Below are 27,424 nucleotides of genomic sequence, written 5' to 3'. Positions count from 1 at the left end.
GGCTGTTCTGTTCATTTAGCAGCTTGGAAAATGTAACTGAAATATTTATTTAAGTGTTCGGATTGAAAAGTTTCACTGCTACATGTTAGTTTGAAAATATCATATTACGGCATGAAGTAAAATAAAATTAACTGTATAAAGGTTGTTCGTAAGGTAAGCTTTAGACGATTAATTAAAAATTGTCTTTTTCAGGAAAGAAAGTTTATAGTTCATTCTTGTAAAAAGGAGAAGGTTTTAAAGCTAGAAGGATCAAAAATCAAAAGTTGTACTTTTCGTCTTTTTGTTGTTGTTTCGAATCTTCAGCATTCATTGTGAAATGTGCCTGTAAGCTTACAACACTAAATACTGCATTCCGATAGTTGTTGTAGGCACAGCACATGGAGACCACTATACACCTTTGCGTTTAACAGCAAACAACTGAAACTTTCATACAAATGATGGATGTTGGTTGGTTGGTTTGGTGTTTTCTGGCGCAAATCAACTAGATCAGGGGTTCCCAACCTTTTGGCACTCGCGACCCCTTACCTAAAAGTTTGAAACCCATGTGACCCCCTACTTAGGGCTTACTATTAGCAGCTTAATTTTTCTTTTATTTTCTGTGAAGGAGAGGGAAAGAAACATCTAAAAAATATTTTAAAATTCTGTAATTATTCATTAGCAAATTAAATCACATTGGTCCAACCTGAATCCACACAAAGAACATATATTTCTTAAAATAATATTAACATGGGTTTGAACAGCTATCCAACCCAACTAGTGAAATGCCTGATGTTGCATTCCAGCAGCAAGCTTTGAAATTCGTGGCCGAGCGTTTGTTAGAGCCAGTCTCATGTCATCTCCAACATCCAATCTGTTCCTATTCTTTGTTTTATATTGACAAAAGTGGAAAATCCTGCCTCACACAAGTAGGTAGAAGCAAATGGAACAAGGACACGTAAAGCTATCATGCTGACTTTGGAGTATGACTGATACATAGCGCACCAGAACTGAGTCACGGATTTCACCTTGAAGAGATGAATTTAATACCTTGTTTGTATCAAATTATAATTATATAATGTAGACAGTACTATAGAAAAGTGTTGAGAAAAGTGTCAAAAATTAGATTTCAGGCTACTTTTAAAAATAATGGTTTGGTTTGAATTTTGCACAAAGCTACACGAGGGCTATCTGTGCAAGCCGTCCCTAATTTAGCAGTGCAAGACTAGAGGGAAGGCAGCTAGTCTTCAACACCCATCGTCAACTGTTGGGCTACTCTTTTACCAACGAATAGTGAGATTGATCCTCACATTATAACATCCCTACCGCTGAAAATGCGAGCATGTTTGGCGTAACGAGGATACGAACCCGCGACTCTCAGATAACGATTCGAGTGCCTTAATCACCTGGCCAATAATAATGGAAGGTAAATCACAGGTGAAACATTAAAAGTTTATTCACCTGCATATTTAGTATAACAGAAACTCAGTGGAAGTGCTTGAGTTTAGCACAGTTAATATTTTCTATGTCTACCATTTGCACTAATAATTGCATTTCTGCAACAAGTTTAATCCAACTGTCCTTTGGGACTTTACTCCAAATCCTCTCATACACTCCATAAATTTTCTTCAGAATTAACTTTTGATTTGTCAAGTTTTTGATCTATAAAATTCCAGATTTGTTCAACTGGGCTGAGATCAGAGCTCTTTGGGGACCATCACTCCAACAGTTTCTTTCTTAGCTAAGTAATTTTTTGCTTAGGTTGGATGAGTGTTTGAAATCATTAACTTCTTGACAGTACAATCCAGTAATATGCAAACCACTGAGTATACTTTGACAGATCAGTATCTGATGGTAGTTGCACTGGTCCATTGTTTCAGCTATTTTACAAATATCTTTTGTCACCTCAGCTCAAAAACACCACCAAACCATCACACTGGTTCCCCCCCATACATCATGGTAGATGCTCTATATTGAGGTAAATATATTTCACTCTTTTTTTCTTCTGCTGGATGTATAACCTATGTTATGAACCAAATATTGCAGACTTTAACTCAACTGTCCATAACACCTCTTTCCAATCATCAACAGTACAGTTTACGTAATTTTAGCAAATTTCAGTATCTTGACAATACTTGAAAGACGAGGTCAAGGTTTTCTTAACTGCTACATGACCAAATACTCCATTCTCATCGAGTTTCCTTGATACTGTAGATCTGGTCACTTTTCTGTTATTTGGTACATGGTCGTTTATCTCATAGTTTGAGATCAACAAAAGTCTTCCTTCTGCTTCAAAGACTGCATAAACAAAGATATTAAAAAACATCAGTATCATTTAATTTAGGTGTTCTACTTTTCCTTTCCTATTTTCAAATTTACACATCTCAGTCTCTTGATCTATGGTGTACTTGACAGTGTTTGGGAAGCATTTCAAGTCAGCAACAATTTGTCAGAGTCCAACAAACATCTCGTAAAGCTTTTACATAATTTCTCTGCTCCACTAACTATGTTCTGTGCTTTTTTGGAAAGTGTAATATTGTTGTGTATGCTGGTGGGTGTGGCAAGAGGTGTCTGATTTTCTATCTGATAGCTCTGTAACTAAACAAGATACAAAGCTATAAATATTTTGTTTCAGTGATGATGGTAATATAGTGAGTAATATATGTTAAATTTTGTACTTATAGTTGTGAATAAATTTGAAAAGGGGACAGTCTATAATAAAACTGTAACATTTGTCACAGTAGGAGAAATTTGGGATTTTAAAGAATATTGCTTTATAAAAGTAAGAAACTAAAACTTATACTATTGTAAAATATAGATTTTTAGCTACAATTTTAAGCTATACTAATTAGTAGAACGTAAAAAATAGTTTAATTAAATCCTGAATGCAAATCACTAAAATCCTCATGACACATGCAGTAAAGGATGTATGTGGACACAGCTAAATTGTGTATCATTCTCTACATGAGCAAGAACCTAATGAGGTATTCATTTGAACTTAAAGAGTTAATAAAAACTGCAATCATATCAATTGTCATGAAATTATAAACCTGTTAAAATTAGATATTTTGATTACTTCAATACTTAAAAAATTGAATAATAAATATATGTTTTGTTTATTATTAAGTACAGAGCTAGATAATGGTATATTTTGTGTGTTGAGTTTTAGCTTCATTATTTATTTTTGACTTCAAGATTTTAAGCTTTGGCAATTTGAGAGAGGGAGCTCACAAATCAAGGATCTCAAATTTGATTCCAATTAACATCAAAATTGCTCACTATTTGTTTGATATGACAAAACTACAAAGGCTATCTCTGTTGCTGCCACTCATTTTGAGTTACTGACTGGAGGAAAGACAAACAGCTAGCAACATGCACTGCCAACTTTTCTGGTTTTACTTGTACATACCATGATTTAAGAACACTGTATTAATCAGTTAATGAAGCAAGTCCAGTCTGATTAAAGTATTCATCTTTTCACTTCAGGTTCATGCTTTATATAGCTTACAACATATCTGTATTCCTTCAGCACATATGAATATCTCAACAACAGGATTTCAATGTGAATCTCGTAACTCAGTGACAAAACATTATTGATCATAATTACAGAAGTGACTGGCTATAATGAGCAATTTGCAATTCTTATGGTGTGAAGCATAATTATAATTAATTATACTTGTCATACAACAGCAGTATTATACCTTTTGTACTTTTTAATACTAAAATTCCTTATCTAGACCCTCTAGTGATTTTCAGGAATTAGAAAAGTGTATATCAAAAATATTTCAATAACAACAAAAAATTAAGTTTAAGAACATTCATTTCTGTAACATCTATAGTAAAAACAACGTAATAAATATTCAATATATAAATATGTAACACACTGTCAACAAATGATGTTTCATGCAATGAGTTGATGAAAACACAAATATTTATTTATAAAAACAATACATAACCTGCATAATTTCTTCTTAAAGAATTTACAAGAATATTACTTTACATGAATAAGACAGAGCAATTTCAGTAAAAAACTTGAAAGAACTAATTCTTTTTTTTGATACAATAATTCATGATGAACAACGAAGACAACATTTTTTATTGCCATGTTCTTGACATTCACAGCTTTCAGTACGCATTTGTCGTAAGGCCTAGAACAAGAAGAATAAAAATAATGTCACTGTCATGTGTTAAAGATTAAGGTTCAAAGTTCACCCTGAAATAATTATGGGTAGAAAAAGAAGGAAAGTAAGTAGTTATTATGAGAAAACATTATCCAACAGTAATGTATTATCTAATGCAGGGGTTCACAACCTTTTGGCACTCGCGACATGAAAATATAATTGATGAAATAAAATAAATGTTATCCCAAGCTACTTCTAACAATGCTACGCGACTCCCCTGGGGGGCCGCAACCCACCGGTTGGGAACCCCTGATTTAATGGTTGAGATAACCTTGTTAAAGAATGCCTGAGATCTTAACATTCAACACGTCGAGAGTTAGGGCATAATTAACATACTAGAAGAGTAAAATGAAACCAAAATATATTTAATAAATGAGTGTAATCTATAATGAAATTGATAACACATGCATATAGTTGTTATAAATTATCACATACCTAGACTTTACACATGTAAAAATACAGATACAATAAGTTACTCAAAGAAATGCAGCTCTGTTTAATCAAGTGATATAACTGAACAATGGAATGTAAGCATTCACATGGATACAAGTTACTTATATGCATTAATATTTCTACATATATCATATATAATAAGGCTTAGAAACAGCAAAGCTGTAAAAGTATAAAATAGAGACACTATTAAACTTGTGGTAAGAAATCTCAATCATGAAGTTATCCTTGGTCTACAGACAGCATTAACTGATTCATGCACGTCTATCAAAAATCATCCAAGAGGAACAGTCCAGTCCTTATTTAGCAGTAATTCTTGGGATTACCAATAACTTTCATTGAGTTCATATGCATATCAGAATCCAAAACTTCTAAATCACTAAATTATATAAATGCTAGAGTAAAATTATAGTGAGTCAAACACTGCCAGTCATCATAGCCATGTAATTCTTCCTGCCAACCAAATCTCTGCTTCCCAGTAAGCATTTTCTTTTACTTGGTTTTATTTTCTTACAATGATTTTGTTAATCATTTATTAAAAAATGTTTCAAGTAATGAGAACCAGCAGATGCTTAAAAGTATAAGGTTACTAAAACAAAGTAGATAAGGAAGGGTCTGAATACATATTTCATTTATTATTTAAACCTTCACCTCTGTCTCATTTCCTTATTACTGTATAAATCTTCTGGAGTTGGTGATTCATACATTTATCACAGACTGCATATCCAGTGATTTAAGTACTACTTGTAACATGGTAATTGCCTCACAATAATGTCTGTTACGATCCTACTAATAACACTGCACAACAAAGTTTATGCTTCTGAACACTGTTGGGTGTTCCTTATAGGTTTTTTGGCTGTTGATCAAAAAAATCACATCCAAATTTGCCCATCATGTACCGTTTCATCGAAATCTTCAGTTTTGCTACAATGGAAAAATGATATCTGGGCAACTGGAATCCATCAATGCTTGCTGACTACTGTTGGACACTGCAACGTGATGCACCGAACATTGAATACAAACGAAAATCAGGAGCAAAACACTTCTAATTATGTTGAACTTAATAGCATATTAGAAACATAAATGCAATTAAATACGTTATTGCCAGTAAACAGTTAACTGACTATTTCTCAGAGTTCCAATGTGATGAAGCAAAACCAAAACTATATCTATGCATACCCACCAGGTATCTGCCACAATCAGCAACAACTTTTTTGGAAAGCAAAACTTTTCAAAAAAATAGTTGTGCAGTGTAATTAATGTAACTTTAATAAATTAACAGAGAATTTATCTTGTTGGTATTGTTTAGCTATAAACAAAATCCAATATGGAATCATATACTAGTGATAAAACTGCTCAATGTGTTATAAAAAAGAAGATAAGAAATTAGAAAATTTGAATTTTCAACTTAAAGATGCACCTTATGTACATAAGGGCTAAACAGCTAAGTCAAACACTTCCTATAACTCAAGTTCTGCTACTCACAATTTCAAGTTATCCACCCTCACAACCTGAAATACTAATTATTAGGCCATACAAAAAAGGTAATACTTATGCAGATATTTAAAAAACGAAATTTTCAAGTGTACATACATTAAGAATTAGATGACAGAAATCATCAATCCTTAGTAACAGAGTCAAAAACAGTTACTCAGAACTTTTGAACATACTGAAGGATATAATAGTAAAATAGAATGGACAATTTTTTTGACAAAAAATGTTTGATAACTTCATAAGATTTCTTTATAATGTACCTGATAGTTACTAGTATGGTATCCACTCATATACCATGACATCAGCATTGAAGCTAGAGCTTCGTCATCTGTGACACCATCATCATCCAGAGGAAAAGTGGTAGTGGTGGAATATCTGGAATCTTAATTAAGTAAAATAGTAAGTTAGAAGCAAAAGTATCCATTACAAGTGACAGAAAACATTTAAGATAATCTTTTCTAAAATTATTTTATGGACTTTAAAAAGGTTAGTTGTGTTGCACTCTTGATTTTATTCACTTAGAGTAAAGCTTTGAGCTATTTATGTTACGCAGCATGAAAAGTAACTGCACAGCACTTAAGTCAGGCTAAGAGCTGCTCAATAATAACATATAATAAATCAACATTTTATTATTTATGTTACAATTTTAAAATGTGAATGACAGTGTTATTAATTCTTAATAATTTAGTTTAGAATATCCTGCAAAAAAAGAACACCTGGTGTCAACATCATTCCTTCTTGTTCTCGCATCACTTCTGAAGTGAATGCTGGTTTTGCCTGCATGTGAATGTTGATTTTGTCTGCAAGTGCAGCTTTCGAATGGGAGACAGATGAACACTGAGGCAGACAATATGGTTCACAATATGTTCAAAGTTAATTTTAAACAGTAGCTTTTGTTTAGCTCATTTAACCATTTCTAGACAAAAGCAATGTCACTGATACCTTTTGGTTTTACTTCTCAAAGTAGAAACTATTTAATCAAAGTGCACGATATTTAGTACAAACACACTAAATAGTGGTACCTAGTATTGGCTTAAAATTTTCCTATAATTTGATGAGCATATGTATATGTATGAAACACAGACATCACATGAACACTGTTAAAGGCTCAATAGATACTTTACTATTGTTTTGATTTTTTGTTTAAAATTAAATTTTTACTAATTGAATGATATACTACAGTGTTATTGAGTTGCAATATTTATAAGTCTATCGTTCAGTGGAGCATGCACATATTAATTAATCAAACCTAGCTGATTAATGAGCCTATTAACTAATCAATTAGCAAATGCCATTTATCACACAGACTAGTCATGTTATCAGGATTTTAATAGCAAAAGAGGGAAGAATTCTTTAAAAATAAGCATTTGTGAAAAATTTGAACACAAACTGGGTGGCATTCAATTGACTTTTGAAATAATCAAAACAAGTCAAATATATTTACAAAATATTCTTTTCACTATAGGAAATCACAATTTTATTTAAAACTTTAAACTATTTTTTTTCTTGGATACAACTGTGGCAATCACCAAACAAAGTTAAGTAAAAGAAATATTTTAAAATTGTTAATAATTGATGTCTTAAAAGGAGTTTTACAGTTTAACTCAGATAACAAGAAAAATTTGTACTGTTAAGGAGTGTTTATAAAGCCTGATACAACTGTGGTAACCCATAGGGTAATATAAATGAATTATTTGCTGGTACTTTTGTGATAAGAGTAGAGAAAAATAATTTGTCTTGTCAACTGCATTCTAAAGTAATTGAACCAGCCTGTGTGGACTTTGATGAAAGGAAACAATTATTTAAAGCTCTGGATACAACTCTGATAACCAACAGTGTAACAAACATTTGTATGTAAATTTGACTTTTTTTAAAAGCAAGTGGATGTGTGCTATTTGTTTGCTGTTGAAATTTATTGCCAACAAGTTACAAACACCTACTGCAAAAAATCCAGTCCATACATACATACATAAAACCTGATACATATCTTTTTCATTAAATGAGCAATGAATGGAAGAAAGGTAGCCACAAGTTCATATAAGTGATGTTTGGAAAAATGACTACTCAAATAAAGGAAAATATTACAATGATACTGTTCACTGATTGTTGGAAATTGTGTGCATTATATTGTAAATTCACTAATATATTATTAAGAAAATATTTACAAATTCTGACAAATGTGTGTAAAAAAATGATGTTCACCACAGTGATGCCATATGTAAATTTCTCTGTTATTTGTCTGAAAACATTTGCAAATTGTGGGATAACCTTGCAAGCTAGTAAACCAAATAACATATTAGCATAAACATATGTACTCTTTGTTTTTTGAGAAATTATTTAAGAACTGAGAGGTGAGTTTACATTCTTTTAAAGACAAATGAGTGAGTCAGTTCAACATATATGGACTTACAAAAGATGTAGATGGTCCATGGAGTTGATCAGCATACTGCCAAGCTGGATTGGAACCTTGTACATACAATTGAACAAAACGGTTCAAGCTTATATACATAAGTAATAAACAGTGACAATCTATATAAAAAAAAGCAATGAAAAAATTACCTTGACTTATAGTTAGCTTTATTACAATAAAAATTCAGTTATAAAAATTTAGAAATATGTTTTTCTTGTTATAATTTTAATTGAGATGTTTTGTATTTTGTGATGTCTATAAATGTTCTAAGTGTTTACAGTTGGAGTGATTTACATGCTGCATCTTAAGTTTTTGAAGACTTGGAAAAAATATATTTTAATATTGAAACATGTATCACATAGTTACTCTGTCACATAATGTGTCAGTTAATTAGTTAGTAAGTCTGTTACCATGTTCTCAATCACTTACTGAATTAGTGGAGGTTAAACAGTCAGATTTGATTCAGTACCACAGATAGGAAAGTTTATTTATATGTGAGTTAGACCTATCCCTTAGTTATTGTTAGTTCATGAAATTATGTAAGTTGTAGAGATTTCAGCTAAAGAGATAATCACTTTTTTTCCTGTAAGCAGACTGGAATTAGTAATATTTCCAGGAAACAAAGGAAACACAAGAGTCTTGGTATCAAAAACCTCCAAGTGACAAAGACAAAAAATGTAGGCTGTGCCTTCTCCATGAATGTAGTTAGAGGAGGGTTGAGATTAAAATGAGACTACTCCTGAAGAAAAAGGGAAGTCAAAACAAAGTAAGCCACACTCGGTGTGGTAAGTGGAGACCAAGTGTCTATAGATTAGTGATATAATAGGCTTCAAGAATATGACCTCAGAGAAAAAAAAAGTCTGGGCCATAACCAACTTAAAAGGAACTATTGAGAATCAAATATTTGATCACTGAGGTCAATTAAAGGAAGCAAAAAATATGTAGACAAATCAAGATGTGGAAGTTATCCATCATGATGAGAAAACTGACCAAAAGAAAGACCAAAATTGGGTTAAGTGGGACAGACTAATAGCCTTCTGCCTTCATTGGAATGATAAAAAAAATACAGAAGTAGAACTCTAGAATGGAGCAGAGGAATTACCTCACAGCCTATTCAATAGGAGAGGTGCAGAGTAAAAGATGGAAGGAAAAACCTCTGAGAAAGAACCTACAGAACTTCATCGGATGTAGCAAAGGGATTCACCAATGGAAAAGGTTTTACAGGACTGAAGTCAACAAGTAGCTCCAGGAATGAATTGCCTCCATGGCTTAAGGGAGATAGTTAATAGTAAGAAGAGGACAAGAGAAAGAGGAGGATCACTCCAAAAAAAACAATATATATAGACACACACAAAAATCTGGTGAATACGAACACTGCTGAAGAACTGCATCATCAGCTGAAGATACCAACTTAATTAAAAAAAAACACAAAAAAACCCAAACACCATATCACAAAGACCCAAGACAAAAGTCCTGGATAAGGGTTAAACAGAAAATAAAGCAACCTAACAAGGAGCAGTCCAAAAAAATATCCAACTAAATGGAACAAATGGAAGAAAACTCAGAGCAAAGTGGAAAACAGATATGTGCAAGCTGCCTCACAAAAGCTGGAAGGGTCATGATGGATAAAAAGGAGCAGAAGAACAAAAAAGGAATTGAAATAAGGTGAAAAAGGGTAGATTGAAAGAAAAATGCAAGAAAAATATATCTCTAGACTCAAAGAATCAAGTGAAAGAGGACCATGCAGGTGTTCAAGATATAGCAGAAATTAACTGCAGAAAGAGAAAACAAAAGACACATAACTGTAAATCCCAAACATAGAAAGACAAAAGTAGAACTTCAATGAGAAGTTAAAGCAAGTGTAGTTAGTATCCTATATCAGAGATAAGAATCAACCCAGCCAAATTGTGCACAATGGCAGTAATATCACTGATCATTGTCTGCAGTTGTCATTACAGTATAGTATGACTTCTGTAAAAGAGTTTTAAAAACCTTGAAGGATATCATTAATGTGGGAACATTCAGTAGAAAACATGAAGCTCATATTATGATAGTCCTTTTTTCTTAAATCATAAAGAAAGAAAATAACGGCAATAATTAGAAGTACACTAAAACAAGTATGGCAATAGCCATAGATCTAATAATGACCTTGAAGATTACTGGATGAAAGTTGTACATTGGATTAAATAACAATAACAGGTAGTAGGACATGTTTCCCCTAACAATAAAAGGTGAATTAAAAGAAAATCAAAATCAACATAATTCAAATGAAAGTTCTAACTGTTAAGTTTAAACTTAGTATTATTCTACTTGATAATGAAGAAAGGAAAGACTACACTTGTGTTTGTGGTGACTACTACACATAAAAGATGTGTCACCCTCCTACTGCTGGGGGGCTATGGTTTAATAATGATGAAACAACAGACTGGTACAATACAGATTAACAGATGTAGGAATGAGAGCTTTGTTAGAGGCCTGCAGCATGCTCAGGAACTTACACTGAAGTGCACACTCAGGTAATAATGATCTGAATTTGAATGAATTACATTCATGTTCACATCTCCCCAACTTTTTCATTTCGGGACAGGTCCCGGCCTTTCTTTCCACTGCTGCCTTTGCCTCCACCCAAAAGAACATTTAGTGAGACATTCTCCACCCAAAAAGTCAAGAATAATAACGATAATTAATTTATTAAAATAATAATAAAAAAAAAGAACACCACTTAATCTTAATAACAATCCACGAAAGGGGACGAAAAGGAACTGCAAAGTTCCTGAACACCCCAGTTGGAGAGAGAGCTCTTCTGATTTCTCTCTCTCTAAACTGAACCCCTGCCACGTTAGTTTAGTTAGTTAGTTAGGTAATAACTCTTTCTGGTGAAGAGATTGTTTTGTTTTTGAATTTCGCACAAAGCTACTCGAGTTCTATCTGTGCTAGCCGTCCCTAATTTAGCAGTGTAAGACGAGAGGGAAGGCAGCTAGTCATCACCACCCACTGCCAACTCTTGAGCTACTCTTTTACTAATGAATAGTGGGATTGACCGTCACATTATAACGTCCCCATGGCTGAAAGGGTGAGCATGTTTGGCGCGATGGGGATGCGAACCCGTGACCCTCATATTATGAGTCGCATGCCTTAACACGCTTCGCCATGCCAGGCCCTGGTGAAAAAAACACAATTTTATTTTTAAACTAAAATACCTTTAAAATGAAACTAGAAGTGTAATTTTAGCAGTTACCTCTTGGAAAGAATGATGTTACTACAAGTAATCTTTAGTATTTTAAATAATAATTCCAATAATTATCATTAATTTTTATAGATTTCAGTTTTAGAATAATGTTACACATACTTCTGCCAGCTTTAAGTACAATACTAAATATTTAAACATTTTAACATGCAAGTATTAAGTTATCTGAAGGAAAAAAACTTATTATGTGCAATAATTAAAAGGATTTCTTCAATTCTTAAAAAAGTATTATTTTGTACAAGATAAAACACACAAAAATAAAAATGTGTGGAGCAACCAGTGACATCAAGGCTGTCTACTTCCATTGGCACTGAGACTAAATAGTTGTAAACAAAATGGGAATAACCCTAAAAGAACACAGTCAAAGGTTGACAAATACTACATAAAGTTTAGATACAAAAATCACTGTGGCAGAGTTTAGAAACAAAGTATTTTTGTATTTATACTGTTTACAATACCATGCAATACTTTTAAAACATTCACTTATGATATCTTTCATGGACACACATATATTCATTACAATATATTACATAAAAAAATAGCTTGTTCTTAGGCAATTATAATACTACTATAATACTATTTTATGAATTTATGTCATTATGTTTGGTATTAAATTTTAGATTATACTGTAAATTTTCATATTATACATTATTTGATTTCTTAATTTAAAATAAATATTAAAAAACACTTTTAAACATTGATTTCTGTGTGTCACAAGGTATGTTAAATGCAGCATTGGTTCAGATTGGGTGTCCAAGTACGAAGCTTATTGTTTTGTACAAATTAGGAACTCAAATTACTGATACTGAGAAGCTAGAATATGAAATAAGAACCTCCTATCTTTTCTATTTGCTGATATATAATTCATATACTGAATTAAACACAGTGGCTCTACTCACCTCTTCCCATGTTTGAAAACAGGTCCTTATATGCACTTACATCTTGTGAATATCTAATCAAAAGCTTAAAATATCCCTCAAGTAGTTTTCTCAACCATTTTCAAGTATTACTTTGTGCTGGTAAGTTGGGTCTTTAGCCTGTTTGAAATTTCATATTCTTTAAGACCCAAATACAGTTTAGTTACTACACTTGATAAATTATAATGGTATCAATATAGTAATTTATAAATTTTTGGTTATTCAAATGTATATATATATATAAAACCTTTAAAAATTATTTAATTTCTCATCTTCCACGTGTGAAGTTTCTTAAATCTTAGCAACCTAAGGCAAACAGCAACTCAGTACAAAGGTTGTAACTGGAAGAGATAATTGTTTGCTTTACTTCTTTATTTACAGTTCTATATTTTACAAAAGAAATAAGTTTAAAAACATATTTGTTAATTGTAGTAATGATAATACATATATAACTGAAAATATTAGCCCACTAAAGCTCAGCCAAGATAGGTAACTTTGTGATGACTAAAGGTCAGTTTTATGCTCTTGGATACAGTAAGATGGGTGCACATGTGCTGCATCCTTGTAGCTTCTGTGATGTAGGTTAGCAATGACTTAAAGGTCAATATAATAAATATATATAAATGTATAATGTTATACAAGTCTTAAATTACTGACTGAGTATGCATATTTTACCTCCACATCAATGTTATCAGCAAAATAACCTTGGGCTGCAAGTTCCTGCTGTGCTCTTGCATGCTTTCCTTGAGATGCAAGAAGATCTCCAATCCAAACTTCTTCCTCATTACCATACCCAAGAAAGTGAACAACACATGTCCCTTCTTGTTCATTAGTACTCATAACACATGCTTCATAGAGAAGTCCATCTTCAGAAAATATTGCCTGACAGTAGTCTCCCAATTTATAAAGTAACAGTATATATGTTTACTATCACAATCTTCTTATATATATCATAAGCTTAATAAAATAGAGAAACGTATTTCAAACTTTAGTGAAGAAAGTTTGAAAATAATTTTACCTTACGCTTCTCTCATAAGACATATTTGAACTTTTAACTCAAAACTCAAGCTGAAACCATTTATTATAATTTAATTAAAACTGAACAGCTGTTAGATTATGTAACACAATATGCAATTCTTCACCTTTGTTAGAAATGTTAAAAATTAAACTGCTAACCTTAACATGAGGATTAAATGTAGGCTATTATATTAAAATATTATTAATATAAATATATAAAGCAGAAGTGTGATTCACTTGTATGTCTGTTTATTCTACATACACTTTGTGCCAGTTTCAACTAAAGTTGGCTTGTATCTATATGCCCCCTCCAGGAACTGCCATAGGAGGATTGTGTTCATCTAATTAAGATGTCAGACACAAACGTAACCAACTCATATTTATCATGTTAACCACATCTAAAACTTCCTCGCTGGGTACTGACATTTGCTTGAAGGTAAGGCAAGGATCATCACAGTCATTTCAGGCCCTAAAATCATGGATGTGAGGTAAACACAGACTCCAGGGCATGATACAGGATTGACCCAGAAATCTGGAAATGTGTCATCCTGTATTTGCTGGAAGCTCACTGCAAGCAATAAACTCCTGTCACTGTAGGACTGTGCCAAAACATTCAAAGGTCAGTAACATCCATATCTCATGAGAGAATGAGGGAGTGCCCAAGACAGAAACAGAAATATACTGCTTACTTTCCATTACCCAATTCACAGAAGGAAGAATCAAGGGAGACAGATAGACAACCCCAATCCTGTGTGAGGACTAAAGTTGATTGGCTCTCTTGATATTCAAAAACCAGCCTGCAGGATCCAAACATCTGCATGAGGATAGGATGAGCACATCCAATTGAAGAGGAGAACTGCATTTAGATGTTTAATTCTATGATGCCACTCAATTTAAGGGATGGTATACTCTTTACACCATCAGAACACCATTGCTGTATTTTGAACAGAATGGTTATAAATATATATATATATATATATATATAGAACCCATCCATGAGGATGCCTCCATGGTACCTGTGCTCAACCAAGGACCTAGAATAGGACCACTTCACTTTCAGAATTATGAGAAGATAGTGGATCACCTTCCATGAACAATAAATGAAATCAACATTGATAAAATAGGATGGCCATGCACTCACCAACCAGATAGCTTTGTGTTAAATCTGAACTGGAATTACAAGTACACTCCCGTGGAGGCTGGTGCCACTCCCACTTACACTTGGAGAAAACAAAGTATGAAGGCCCCCCCACTTTGCCCTCTTCTCCTAGAGTGGAGAAACATGCTCAAACAATCTGAAGGAAAAGCTTTTGTCTGCCACTTCAACAACAGAAAACTGGGGTTGGTACGGACTCCCAAGGATCACTGGTAACGTCTGGGAGATAAAAAGCATTGGAGGGACCTGAGGAACAGTACTCTAAAATCTGTGCAATATGTGAACCAAGTTTCCTACATGTCTGAAAGTAAACTGATCCCAGTTTATACAACCTGATAATAGGCAGGGACAACCAGGATTTCCTTTAGCTCTACTTGTGATTGTCCATGAGTGGCAGTCCATAATAAGGTGATACCATCCAATATGTGTCTAGATAGTCTTATGGAACACCTCATTTCAACACAGCCTGTTGCAGCCCATAGTAATTATAATCAAAATTGTTGTTAGTGTGAAACAGAGAAGGGATCCAGCAAAAAATAAAGGTATACTGGAATGAAATACTATACGATTGAGAAAATTACCTGTTAGAGTCTAACAGATGTAGTAAAAATAGGTACATTGTTTAGTTGAAAGCATTCAGAAAAGGAAACTGCCAGATAATGTAAGAACTGAAATAGAAAATTAGTAGTAGTAGTCCACATATGAGCCCACTCAATGTCTTATAGAGGGCAATTCAACTGGGATGGTTAATAACAGAAATATGATGAATCTAGTAAGATGCAACCTACAGAAGATTCCTCTTCTGTAATGATAATTTATTATAGGCTTATGTAAATCATTTACAAAGCCACCTTATGAAGGTAATGGAAGATAAGTCACAGGAAAACAAAGGATCCAATATATGAACAATTGATTCTTAGCACGTCGATATGAGTCAGTATGAGTCACTTAACACTACAGAGTCCTAACAGGCATAACAAATGATCATGATTGGAATGGTTAAAAAGGTGAGAAATGGCTGGCTAAAAAACTGTACAGAAAGAAGTGATAGGGAGAAATAGTACATTCATTTTACAACACTCAAGACAACTTAATGAGAACTAATATTAAGTGGTTTCACAGCCTTCATAGTATTAAGAGAGTCAGTAGAGATTATACAATTAGAGTAGTGCTAACTTCTATATATTTCAGAGCAAGTGATATTACATACAACTGAATAATGAACACAGAGCACAAAGGAAACTGTTAAACTAATACAAAGTTGTTGCAAACCACAGATGAACCCATGGTCAACTGATATTGAGTTATCTGTAAAAAAAAAGTAACTTGAAAAGTGTTTCTTAAATAAATGCCACTGTGCTTTCAGGCAGAAGTATCCAAGTTCTTTAGGTGACTCAAGGAATAACAAGTGGAGAAAGCAAAAATCCATGGTGAGATGAGCTGAATATAAGATTCTGTAGTAGGATGAAATGTCAGAATCATCTCAGTCAACTTTGCCTAAATACGGAGGCCAAAGGTATAAATCTTAGACTACCTATCTGCAAAATACATAGCCCAATAAGGCATAAAGATACAATGGCAGATGGGATACTGTGGCAGAGGTCAGAGCTTTATAACATAATTTAAAGATACTTGAAAACATACGAGAAGTAATCTTCATATGATTTTGTTTACAAACTCTGGACTGGTGAAATGCAGGAAGCCCCTGGATGAAGTACAGTCTAGAGACTGACAGTCCTTCTTAGATAAAATTATAGATCTTAAGTACAGAGCACTTATCAGCTCCCCAAGAGGTGGAAAAGAGGATGCAAAGCATATTCAGTACTGTTGTATATTTGTCTTTAAGCTAATTAATATGTGGAATAAAAGTCAGCTTACTGTCAAGAAGAAGTCCTAAGAACTTGATTTCAGCTACCAAAGGGATTTGTGCACCTTCCAGATGGAATTGGAAGTGTGTAAACCATATTGGTAACAAAAATGTATGTAGCTGCTTTTAATTAATCTTATTCACATGAGCTCGGTCAAATAAACCAAGTTTGTAACCATTTTATACTCATTATCATTTCCATACTATTACTTTTAATATTTTAGTATTTTCACACAATTTGGCAGTAAACATTACAAGACCTCTGTATATAAAAAATACATATTTTTAATGAAGTACTTGTTAATAAAGGTTTGCCTCTAAATTTATCAAGTAGTTTTATTAACTAGTCCAAGTGCAAAGTGACTTTCATGTTAAAATTAAAAATACTTTTATTCATTTGAAAATTTACTAATTTATGTAATCTCTAAAAACCTTTTCAATAATTATAAAATTTACTTTTCAGCACCTTATATACAAGGTTGACCTAAATTATCTTTTCATTTTTCATTCTCAAGCAACTTCACATGTAACATCAAACTACATTTAAACAGTAGACATGTTTTTACTTAAATTTTATTGCCCTTTGAACTGCCTCCAACTAATAATCCCATCACATACAAGTAGTAAGTTACTTGGAAACTCAAAGCTTAAATTACCATATCAAATTACATAACAGTAAGAAAAATCTTGTGAAGAATGTTTATTATTGTTTCTCTTTATCTTACCTCATCTAACTTATTAATTGTTATTATATGATGTACACCAGAAAATAAAGAAAAATTACATGGATGAATTACACATCTCCAATAATTATCATAATTTTTCCGGCTTTCTAACTATGTGATAAGAGCCTCAAAATCCAGCTGAGCTTGTTGATGTGATGCCAGTGAGAACAAATGTGAAACTAAAAATGGAAACAGACAATGTACAAAATTACGTCATTTTATAGATTACAGCTTTGGCTTTCCATTCATTATAAATAATATGGTATAAAATATCCAAGTGAACTATTGGCAATTTGTGTAAGACAGGATATGACAGATGGGTGTTGCAAGGTGGTTCTGATTTTCTAGTTTATGGCTCTGTAAATAAGTAACAAGAAAGTTATGAAAATTATGTTTTGCCTAAGTAATATCTATATCATAATGAGTAATTTATGTTAAATTTTGTACTTTTCAGAGAGTTGATAAATAAATCAGAGAAGAAGAAAATCCTGAAAAGCAAGTATCACATTCTCATATCAAAAGAAACTGGGCATTTTAAAAATAAATCCTTGTAAAGTTAAGAACTTAAAGTTTATAAAATATTAATTAAATTTTGATGCCAACTTTATTCATACATAATAACGACATAGTTTAATTAAATCTTGAATGTAACTCTAAAAAAATCATGATGTTCACAGTTTGACCTGATTGTGGCAAGTGTTGATCAATACATAAAGTAAGAAATAAATGAAATAAACAAAAATCTACGGTAGAAATGAATAAGAAAGCTAAAACGTTAGAGTAAAGGCCTCATATTTACTAAAAATTAAATACATATTTTTGTGTGCACATATTACTAAAATGTTAAAAAGATTTCATGTGTACTATAAAAACAGTGTAGTATATGCTGCAGCAATATCCAACCCAGTAAAAAATAGGTTTCTTATATTAACCACAAAATAGACAGTTTCTATGTCACATGGTATTTACTTCCTGAAAAATGTCTGAAATGTCACAGAAAAACAGAACAGAATAAATTCATCATTTAAATATGTTACTTTGTTATCTTTTACCAAACTAGGCACCTTGTGTATGTATAAATGTAAATAAATTCAGTATCAAAACATGAAGAACGAAAAAATGTTAGAGGCAAAGGCAATTATTATGAGTTATTGTTTATTTTTATTTTTCTGTGATTACAATAAATATAGATAATTTGGTTTTTGATATTCATAAATATCAATGATCTTAATAAAAAATTAAAATCAAATTTTGAAATTCCAATTTGAAAGGAACAGCATTTTACTTATAATAGACAGAAATATCCTTCACTTAAAAGCACTTCATTCACAGCTTATTTGTGTGAAAAAGTTACTGATTTTGAAAATACTAATATAACATATAACAATAACTTAAACTGCCTTGTTACAAACCAGAGATTCTCACCTAAGTATCCAGAAGTTATTTACGACATCCATTCAAAACTAAGACTACTACAGAATTTGTTTATTGTGGTAGCTCAATGAATACCAAGTTACTAAAGTATGATACCTGTACTCAATTAAAAATACCTTATACATATTTTGAGTCACTGTTTAAATGAAAATTACATTTAGCATAGGATTTCTACTTGCAATAATAATTATAACTTAAGCAAAGATATATGTCTCTTCTGTCTCATGCATCCCAGTTTGCACTGAAAATCAGTTATCTACACCAAAGTTCACTATTTTAAAATCAATATAAATTTCTGAAGAAAGATGAATTACCTTTACCAATACTGAAAGCAGTTCTGAGGTAAAACTTCTACAGTAAGAGTAGTATGATAAACACCACACATATTTTAGATTTAACCTTCTGTTTGTCACTAGTAATACTCTGTACCTAGTAAAACATACACACACAAAAATTCTCAGAATTAAAGGAACAGTTTTAATTTTTTTTTATTCAGCCCAAAATTGTCAAATTTGCATATTCAAATTTCTCCGTTGAAAAAACAGAATCCAATGTGTTAAAATGAAAGGCAAAGATCATTGAGACCAAACAGATTATAAACGGATTTAATAAATATTTTTGTTTAACCTCTCTTCATGTAAAATGCACACAAGTGGCTTCAATAAATAACCAACAGCTAAATTTGAAGAAAAAAAAAAATTTCCAAAAGTCACTGATAAACCTATGAAAGGATGGCAATAGTTGTTAAGGAACTCTGAAAAATGATTCCTGTGTTGTAGTCCTGATATTACAGGGATGTGCTCAGGTATTCATTGCATTAATTTTCAGAGGTTTAGTTCAAAATAACAATAAAGTTAGAGAAAAAGTTTTCACATTGATTTGGCAATGCTATACAAAATGTAATAAACTGGTAATTTTTGTGACATAGCTTATAAAAATATATTTATCAAATGGTACTTCTTTTCTAACTATTATTATTAATAGGCAAGCAATAATAATAATAATAATCACAATACAGTGTCAAAGAGAAGTATCCCATTTTGTAATACATCAGATGTTAAGATGAAATTCCAACCAAAAAATTCTGGGATGGACTGCACTTTGTAAAACTTGTGTATCTGTTGTTGTTATTGGCAGTAACATAAAACATTTGAGTACCACTATAACAAAGTATATTCTGTAAAGACGCAAACCTTATCTTTGTTTTGACCAAAAACTTATTTAGCCTATTCTTTAAGACTTTTCTATTTATGACTGTTATGGTTGTATCAAAAGTGTCTATTTTAAGCCAAACTTATCTCATTTAATAAAACTGCACTACTGACTGTGGTCTTGTCTTCAAAATTCTCACCACTGCTCTTAGTTTAAACATTCTAGGCCTTGACACCAACCTCTGTCTAGAGGACCAGGATGAGACACTTGTAAGCTCTGGTCTTCAATCCAAGATTGGTTACTTGAAATTACTCTTTTTTTAATGAGGTTTTGAAAATATCCTAAACCTAATTATCATTACACTTATACATAGAAACAAACTCAACAATATTAGTACCTTTTATACTATCAAACCAATTCAAAACAATGTTTCCAATTTATTTATTATTATATATTTATATACAGAAATAAACAAAGAGGTAGTGTAACCCTAGTTAGATGTTTATAAATGATATGATGGCAAGTAATAACTAAGTCAAAAATATTTGCCTCACAACAATCATTTTCCAGCTGAAAATATTAAGAAATAGCAGTAATAGTTTTATTGAATTTAATTTTTTTTTGAAAGATGAAAATTATTACAAGGTGACAAACGGAGTGTGACTTCTGAAAGATAAAGAATGTTTTTAACTATGCCTAGAATTTTGAAATAACAAGTGCAAGTATAAGAATAGAGATAATTTCCAATTCGTGACGTAGGGCATTATTTTTTTTCTTTACAAGTTGGAAAGAATATTTTCAATTTTCAAGATTGGGAATAAAAACATAGATGAAACTTGCACAGAAAAATTGAAAAAAACAAACAAATAATAATAATAATAACCGATGACAAATTATACTTCCAAACCAAAGAGTATGGTAACGGGTTAGTGTTTAAAATCAAACTACACAATGAGCTACCAATCAGTGCTGCGCTCATCACAGGTATTAAAACATGGTTTTTAACATTATAAACTATGAATTATTTAACCAAAATAATGGAGGTTACAGAATCAAAGTATTTTTTCCCACACAATATACGTATATTACATGTTAGTTTTTAATTTTTTTTAACTGAATATAAAAATATATGGTTGGATAAATATTATACTTTTGCAGACATTTTCTTGTATTCCAACACAACATTTTTACTTGTAGGTTATTCAGTAAAAACTAAAAAACGTTACTCACCTAGTTCCATGCCTCAGTTCATTTTCCAGCCACCTAATTGCTTCTCTTGCTCCCACTTTCTTTCTTACGTTCATCAAGACCAGCTGTCACTAATAACAAGTGAGGAAACAAAGAAGGAGTTTTAATAAAATCACATTCAAACTATCATGTCTTACATTTGCCACACACACAAAAAAAGCACTTATAATTAGGAGAAAAAAAATACTTAATGAATATTGAACTCTGAATTATTGCTTCAAGTCATATAGTGGTGTTCAGTGCACATCATAACTTTTACTAAGTTACAGTTAAAATGCAATTAAACAACTTTATTGTCAATGCACGTGAAAATGCTTGGCATCAATACATAATTTACAATTCAAGTTTCAATTAGTTTAAAAAGGATATATTTATGTCAATTTTTAATCTTTATTTCTACATGTCACACAATACCTTTTAGCTCTGAATTATTTGTTTTAAGCTTTCTTTCTTCCCTTTAAGTGTTACAATATTCCATAATTAGATACTCTGATAACAGATAGTAACAGGCCAGAAATTAAAATAAGAATGTCTGATCTCTTTCTAAATTATTTATTTACTCATGCTTTCTTGTTAACATTACATATTTATAACCAATAAAAAAGCCATTCTATGACCTACGTGACTGTAATGTCTTTGTTTCATTTTAGTAAAAGGATATCAGTATTCCACTAGGTAATGAAATGTTTTAAACCTTTTCATAAGTAGGTAAGTTAGAAAGAAAGATAAGTATGAGTAATTCTGGTTTACTCTTTGAACTTTATTTCCAAAATGAGTATTTGAAAATTATACAATTATTTTTGGGACAACCAACTTAGGTTCGATGAAGATCAGCTTCCAAGATCAAAAAGGTTTCAATCCTGAAGTGTTGAATTTTTTTCTTTAACATGTTACTTTTTTTTATAGATGTGTAAACTTTAACCAAAAAGTCCTAAAATGTACAAATTAAAAATTTAATAGGTTAGATTAAAAAAAAAGGTAAATGGGAATTTTGTTGCCTTGAGGAATGCACAAAGAATATATGTTGTTAGATGATAGGTGACGTATCCTAATTGTTTTTAAAATAAATTCCCTGCACTTTGTTACTATAGATTATAATGAAGCATGAATAAAAGAGAAACAAAACAACAAAATTAAAAACAGAAGTACACTGTTACAAGCTTGTTGCCATTTAGGATAAATAATTGTAATTTTCTGCTGAAATCTGCAGTCATCCTAAAAAGAAGGAAAGGATAATTAAGATATCATGTTTTGTTGTGTTGGTTACAAGGCCAGTCAAACAGAGAGCACCCATATAGTGTTAAAAATTGAGAAAATAGCAGATGAAATACAAATTTGTATTAAAAACTTTCAACACACATTTAGAAGGTTCTAGAAGTAATAGTGGAACAACCTCTCTGAGTAAGAAGGGAATAACACAATTTTCTATGTTTGACTTTCATATTGTGCTGAGTAACTTGACTCAACAAGAGTATCTATAACCTTCAGTTTTATTTATTAATTACGAAGCAAAAACTAATAGTGGAAGTAAACTGTGCTACTGAATGTACTTACCAACAGATGGCACAATAACAAATCTCTTGGATAATCTCAGCTGCTTTAACAATGCCAAATGTTGACAGAAGGAGCTAATGTCAGGAACCAGATAAGGGGAAAGTTGGGGAAATCCTCCTCCTTTCACTTTAGATTCCAAATCATTCACATCAGCCTAGATCCACATACCCATATCAGTGAAATATTAGACATATGAATCAAAAAAATATTACTGATATGTTTCATTATTTAAAAAATTTGTATACTAAAGGAAAATTCACTAACATTAAAATATTAGTCAAGTAGAATTTGCAAACAAGAACAAAAAATATATAAAAAATAAATAGACATCATAAACTGATATGCTTTATACAACATAAGACAGTTAACATATATTTACATTTGTAATAATACTATAGAGTCATGACAATATATTTTTCACAACATTCCTACCTTCAACCACAGATGAGCCATGTTCCACATCATCTGTTTTCTTTGACCTACAGGTTGCTCAACTCCCTGAGAAATATAATTAATTCAAAAGATTAACACTAAAAAATACTCTTGAAAACAACAAATACCTGAATAAAATTTAACAGGTTAAATAAAAACAAAGTAATTTATTCTGCTTGTTAAAACCCAGGCACTAAACTAAACAAGTCTCATCTTTGCCTAGAAACTATACACACACACACACACATACATTTATATATATACATATATATCATTTAGTAATTAGTGCAAGGTTTCTTCTTGTGTAATGACATAAAACAGAAGTATGAAATTAATTCAATACTTCTCTAAAGTTAATAAAAAATTCACAATTCAGTTTTTGGAATAATGGTGCATACAAGTCAGACAAAAACTTCCAGTGTTAGTTTTCTTTCTCCAAAACTCTTCTGTTGTTTATGGTTTCATCAGGAAGTTTCAAACAAATATTCACTTACTCTTTAACTGTCTTATCATAATATTTACACATTTCTTCAGTCGGCATCAAATTCAAATTTTTGGTTTATCATTAATGCTTATAACAGAAACAGAAAAAAAGAACAAAAGAGAAGTGTACAAAGAAACAGTTATGAAAAAGAGATGGACACCAGTAACTAGTCAATAACACAATAACATTTAGAGATGGACACCAGTAACTAGTCAATAACACAATAACATTTAGAGATGGACACCAGTAACTAGTCAATAACACAATAACATTTAGAGATGGACACCAGTAACTAGTCAATAACACAATAACATTTAGAGATGGACACCAGTAACTAGTCAATAACACAATAACATTTAGAGATGGACACCAGTAACTAGTCAACAACACAGTAACATTTAGAGATGGACACCAGTAACTAGTCAATAACACAATAACATTTAAATTGTTATAAACTTACAGCCTCAGTACTTACAGCTCCACTGAAACTTTTTTCTGTGCTACTTGCAGTAAAGCATTCTTTTTCAGAGTTAAAATTGACTCCTGTCTTTGGGAGCCTAGCTAATAACTGGCCAAAATTGTGAAGACACTGTATGCGGAGAAAAACCTAGTAACACCACAAGCAAAAAAACAAATGTTTATGTATGCATTTTAGTTCATACACTTGTGTGAAAAAATCAAATCTAGTTTAACACAAAATTCAACTTAACACTTTTGAACAATCTCATTAATATTGTGTACATTAATTTATAAACTTTTTTTTTCCCTCAAAAAGTCTACATATTAGTAGTATAATATGATATTCCAGAATACATATCCACTGATATCTAACAGGTAAATAAACATTAATTATTACAACACACAAAATGATTGTAAAAAAGTTAAGAGAACTAATAAAAGCTGGAGAGCAAAAAAAAAAAATTTAAACACAAGCATTTTAACTAAACTGGCCAGTTTCAGTGTTCTCATGACAAAAGTTTGGATACTGAAGTAACAAAAGTAACTATGTTTACACAGAATGAAGGCAGTAACAACATATATATGACATTGTTCAGTTACAATGAATGTTCCAGTGTTATATCCCACAATCTTACATCACTCTCGTTACACAAATTAAATAGACATAAACCACTAGCATATAATGACTTGTAGAAGCCTTTATGCAATCACTAAACTTGAGTACAACGTGTAATTCAGGAAAACAACAACAAAGAAACAGAGCCAAACAACTATAAGTTATCACAGAGAGACTGTTGTAATATATCACTTTTACAGGGTTAGTTGTAAGCTTACAGCCTTCCACACATACATCCCACTTAAGCTACTTACCTGAAGAACATCTGCAGAAAAATGTTGAAACATTTGCCTGAACAAAAGTACGTTGTTATTTCTAAGTTATGGAAGGATGAAATGTGAGTTGTGACAGGGGGTAAGTGCACTAAATTATTTGTACAAAAACTTAAGTTTTATCATCCAATAAAGTTTAATTTACTACACAGTAACATAATAATTATTTATAATATAAAGATCAACCATGTAATACAAAAAAAGCTACATATTCAACTGTTTCTAGATGAAATAACAACTGGTTAGTCAGAATTCCACATATAGAACTTCTTTTAAAAATTCCAAATAACTACAACAAAAAAACTAAGCAGAGATAAATATTTATATTGTAGAAGGTTATTATGTCAAAATGTGATAGTTTTCTTCTTTTACTAGATTACTTCTTTTGCATATTCAGAGTTTTTATTATTATGTGTAAGCAAATAAATCACATAATTTAATTTGACTTAAATCAACAATTACTAACTTCTTCTTTCGAACTAAGTCCATAGGATGTATCAAATTCCAACTAAAGGTGAAAATTCTCAAGTGGGGCTAGCCCACGTAGGGTAAAGTCCTCTGGCAAAGGCTGTGTTTGTTTCCATTCTGGTCCATTCCAGACAAAACCTTGAACACTTGGAGGACTAGCATCGGAAAATACCAAGCATTAAACTTACAGCAACTTAAAGCAGTCCAGTAAGTTCACAACAACTACCAGGTATTGGTCTATCTGTCTATATATATGTAGTAATATTATACTTTTGCTAATTCTTTCACATCAAAGACCTTGCTATCCACCCGCAAACATTTTCAATGGGGCTCAGTTTGAGCAAACACGCTGGATGGTCCAAAAGAATCACGTTATTCGCCATGAAACAGTCCTTTGTGCTGTGGGCATTGTGGATTGCAGCATTGTTCTTGTGAAAGATCCAGTCATTTTCACAAAAGTAAGGGCCTTCAGTCAATAAGGATGCTCTCTCCAACATGCCAATGTAACCAGCTGCTGTTTGATGCCCCTGTATAATACTGGAAGGAGAAAGTACCCCAGGATATCCTTATCGTGCTAGTAACGTTGGAAGCCACTTGGACCATCCAGGTTAAATTTTTTCTCATCAGAGAACAAAACCTTCTTCCACTTTTCTAGGTCCCATGTTTGGTGCTTCTCAGCAAAGTTTAACTGAGCTGTTTCATGGTGTGGAAGGAGGCATGGCCTTTGAAGACGTTTACAGTTTTCAAAGCCTTTCTCTCACAGATGCCATCTTATTGTTCTTGATCTACATTCTGCATCAACACTGCTCAACACTGGTGAAATTTTCTTGGCCCAACCACTTGAAATTCTCATTCCATATCTTTCAGGGTCTTTTAAGAAATTTGCAACATTGAGACCTTGCTTTTGCAGCTCAACAATTCTGCCAAGTTCAAACTCTGTCAGCTTTTTAGCCTTTGCCATGTTTTTATCCATTGTAACACAGGAGATGTCAGTGGGAGATGTTGACAACGCTAATGCTTGAACACAAATGACTAAATTTCATTACGTGTTTACCGATTAATGCTTCGTTTCTGTATGGTCTTAAACTTTTGACCAGCTAGTATTTAGGCTAATTTCATAGTGTTCACATTTTCCCTATTAAATGCTAAAAAGTTTTTTATTTTTATTTTCCCTTTTCTTATTTTCATCTTTCGAAGCTCGACTCAAATAAGTGGTTGAGTCTAACAATGCAAAATGCATATTTGTTCATGTTCACTGGCTTTAAGGTTTTGGCCAGCAGTGCATATCAAAAGTTTGATTCCATATAAAAATTACCACACAATATCAAATGATCAAATAGCAATTAGTCATACATATTTATATAAATCAAATGCTAGAACAAATTGGTTATTTAAAGCAAAAATAGTGATATCATATATGAAGACCAGAGTTTAAAATAACTTGTAGTAAGATAATAACACTCCAGAAAAAAATTACAATTTAACATAAATATACCAGAATTTAAACAAAGTAACAGCTTTAATCACCTCTCCATAAGTTACAATAATGTCACTATTGATGATTAGCCAATCAGCAACAACTTTGATACCCGGCAAAAGTCCTTCTTGGTTGATGATTTTAATGACTTCAACCACTGAGGGTGTCAATTCCTGTTCCACTAGAGACCTATATTTAGAATGATATTACTCAAAAAGATATTTTGCTGTTGACTATATCCAAAGACTTACAAAAACATTCATCATATTAAAATATTATACAAAACAAAAATGTTTAAAACTGAAATACCAGACACTTATTTTTATCAATCTGAGCATAAAATAACACTGTGTAACAAAATTTTTACTTTTAATGCTAATACAATCAA

General features: G+C 31.8%; 1 protein-coding gene across 7 annotated transcripts in view; it reads right to left on the bottom strand.

Annotated features, from left to right (window-relative positions):
• Positions 1-3,889: 3,889 nt before the first annotated feature.
• Positions 3,890-27,424, bottom strand: part of LOC143242425 (nonsense-mediated mRNA decay factor SMG5-like) — a 36,775-nt gene continuing 13,240 nt past the window's right edge. For 2 of the 7 annotated variants that reach the window (XR_013022651.1, XR_013022653.1), the window contains exons 3-11: positions 27,087-27,225; positions 24,205-24,351; positions 23,261-23,326; positions 22,829-22,982; positions 21,257-21,345; positions 12,658-12,795; positions 8,512-8,567; positions 6,362-6,483; positions 3,890-4,124 (exon numbers count right to left, since the gene is read on the bottom strand). Coding sequence is in view for 3 of the 7 variants with exons in the window: in XM_076485804.1 (XP_076341919.1) it covers positions 21,290-21,345; positions 22,829-22,982; positions 23,261-23,326; positions 24,205-24,351; positions 27,087-27,225 (562 nt within the window). In the remaining 4 variants the exon portion in view is untranslated. Of the gene's footprint in view, positions 4,125-6,361; positions 6,484-8,511; positions 8,568-12,657; positions 12,796-13,435; positions 13,569-17,625; positions 17,798-18,030; positions 20,272-21,256; positions 21,346-22,828; positions 22,983-23,260; positions 23,327-24,204; positions 24,352-27,086; positions 27,226-27,424 lie in introns of those variants that run through there. The other 5 variants (XR_013022654.1, XR_013022652.1, XM_076485804.1 and 2 more) reach the window with 5 other exon arrangements.

Source organism: Tachypleus tridentatus, unplaced genomic scaffold, assembly GCF_004210375.1.
Source record: "Tachypleus tridentatus isolate NWPU-2018 unplaced genomic scaffold, ASM421037v1 Hic_cluster_2, whole genome shotgun sequence".
In the NCBI taxonomy this organism is placed as follows: domain Eukaryota; kingdom Metazoa; phylum Arthropoda; class Merostomata; order Xiphosura; family Limulidae; genus Tachypleus; species Tachypleus tridentatus.
This window is presented reverse-complemented; position numbering and strand designations above follow the sequence as displayed.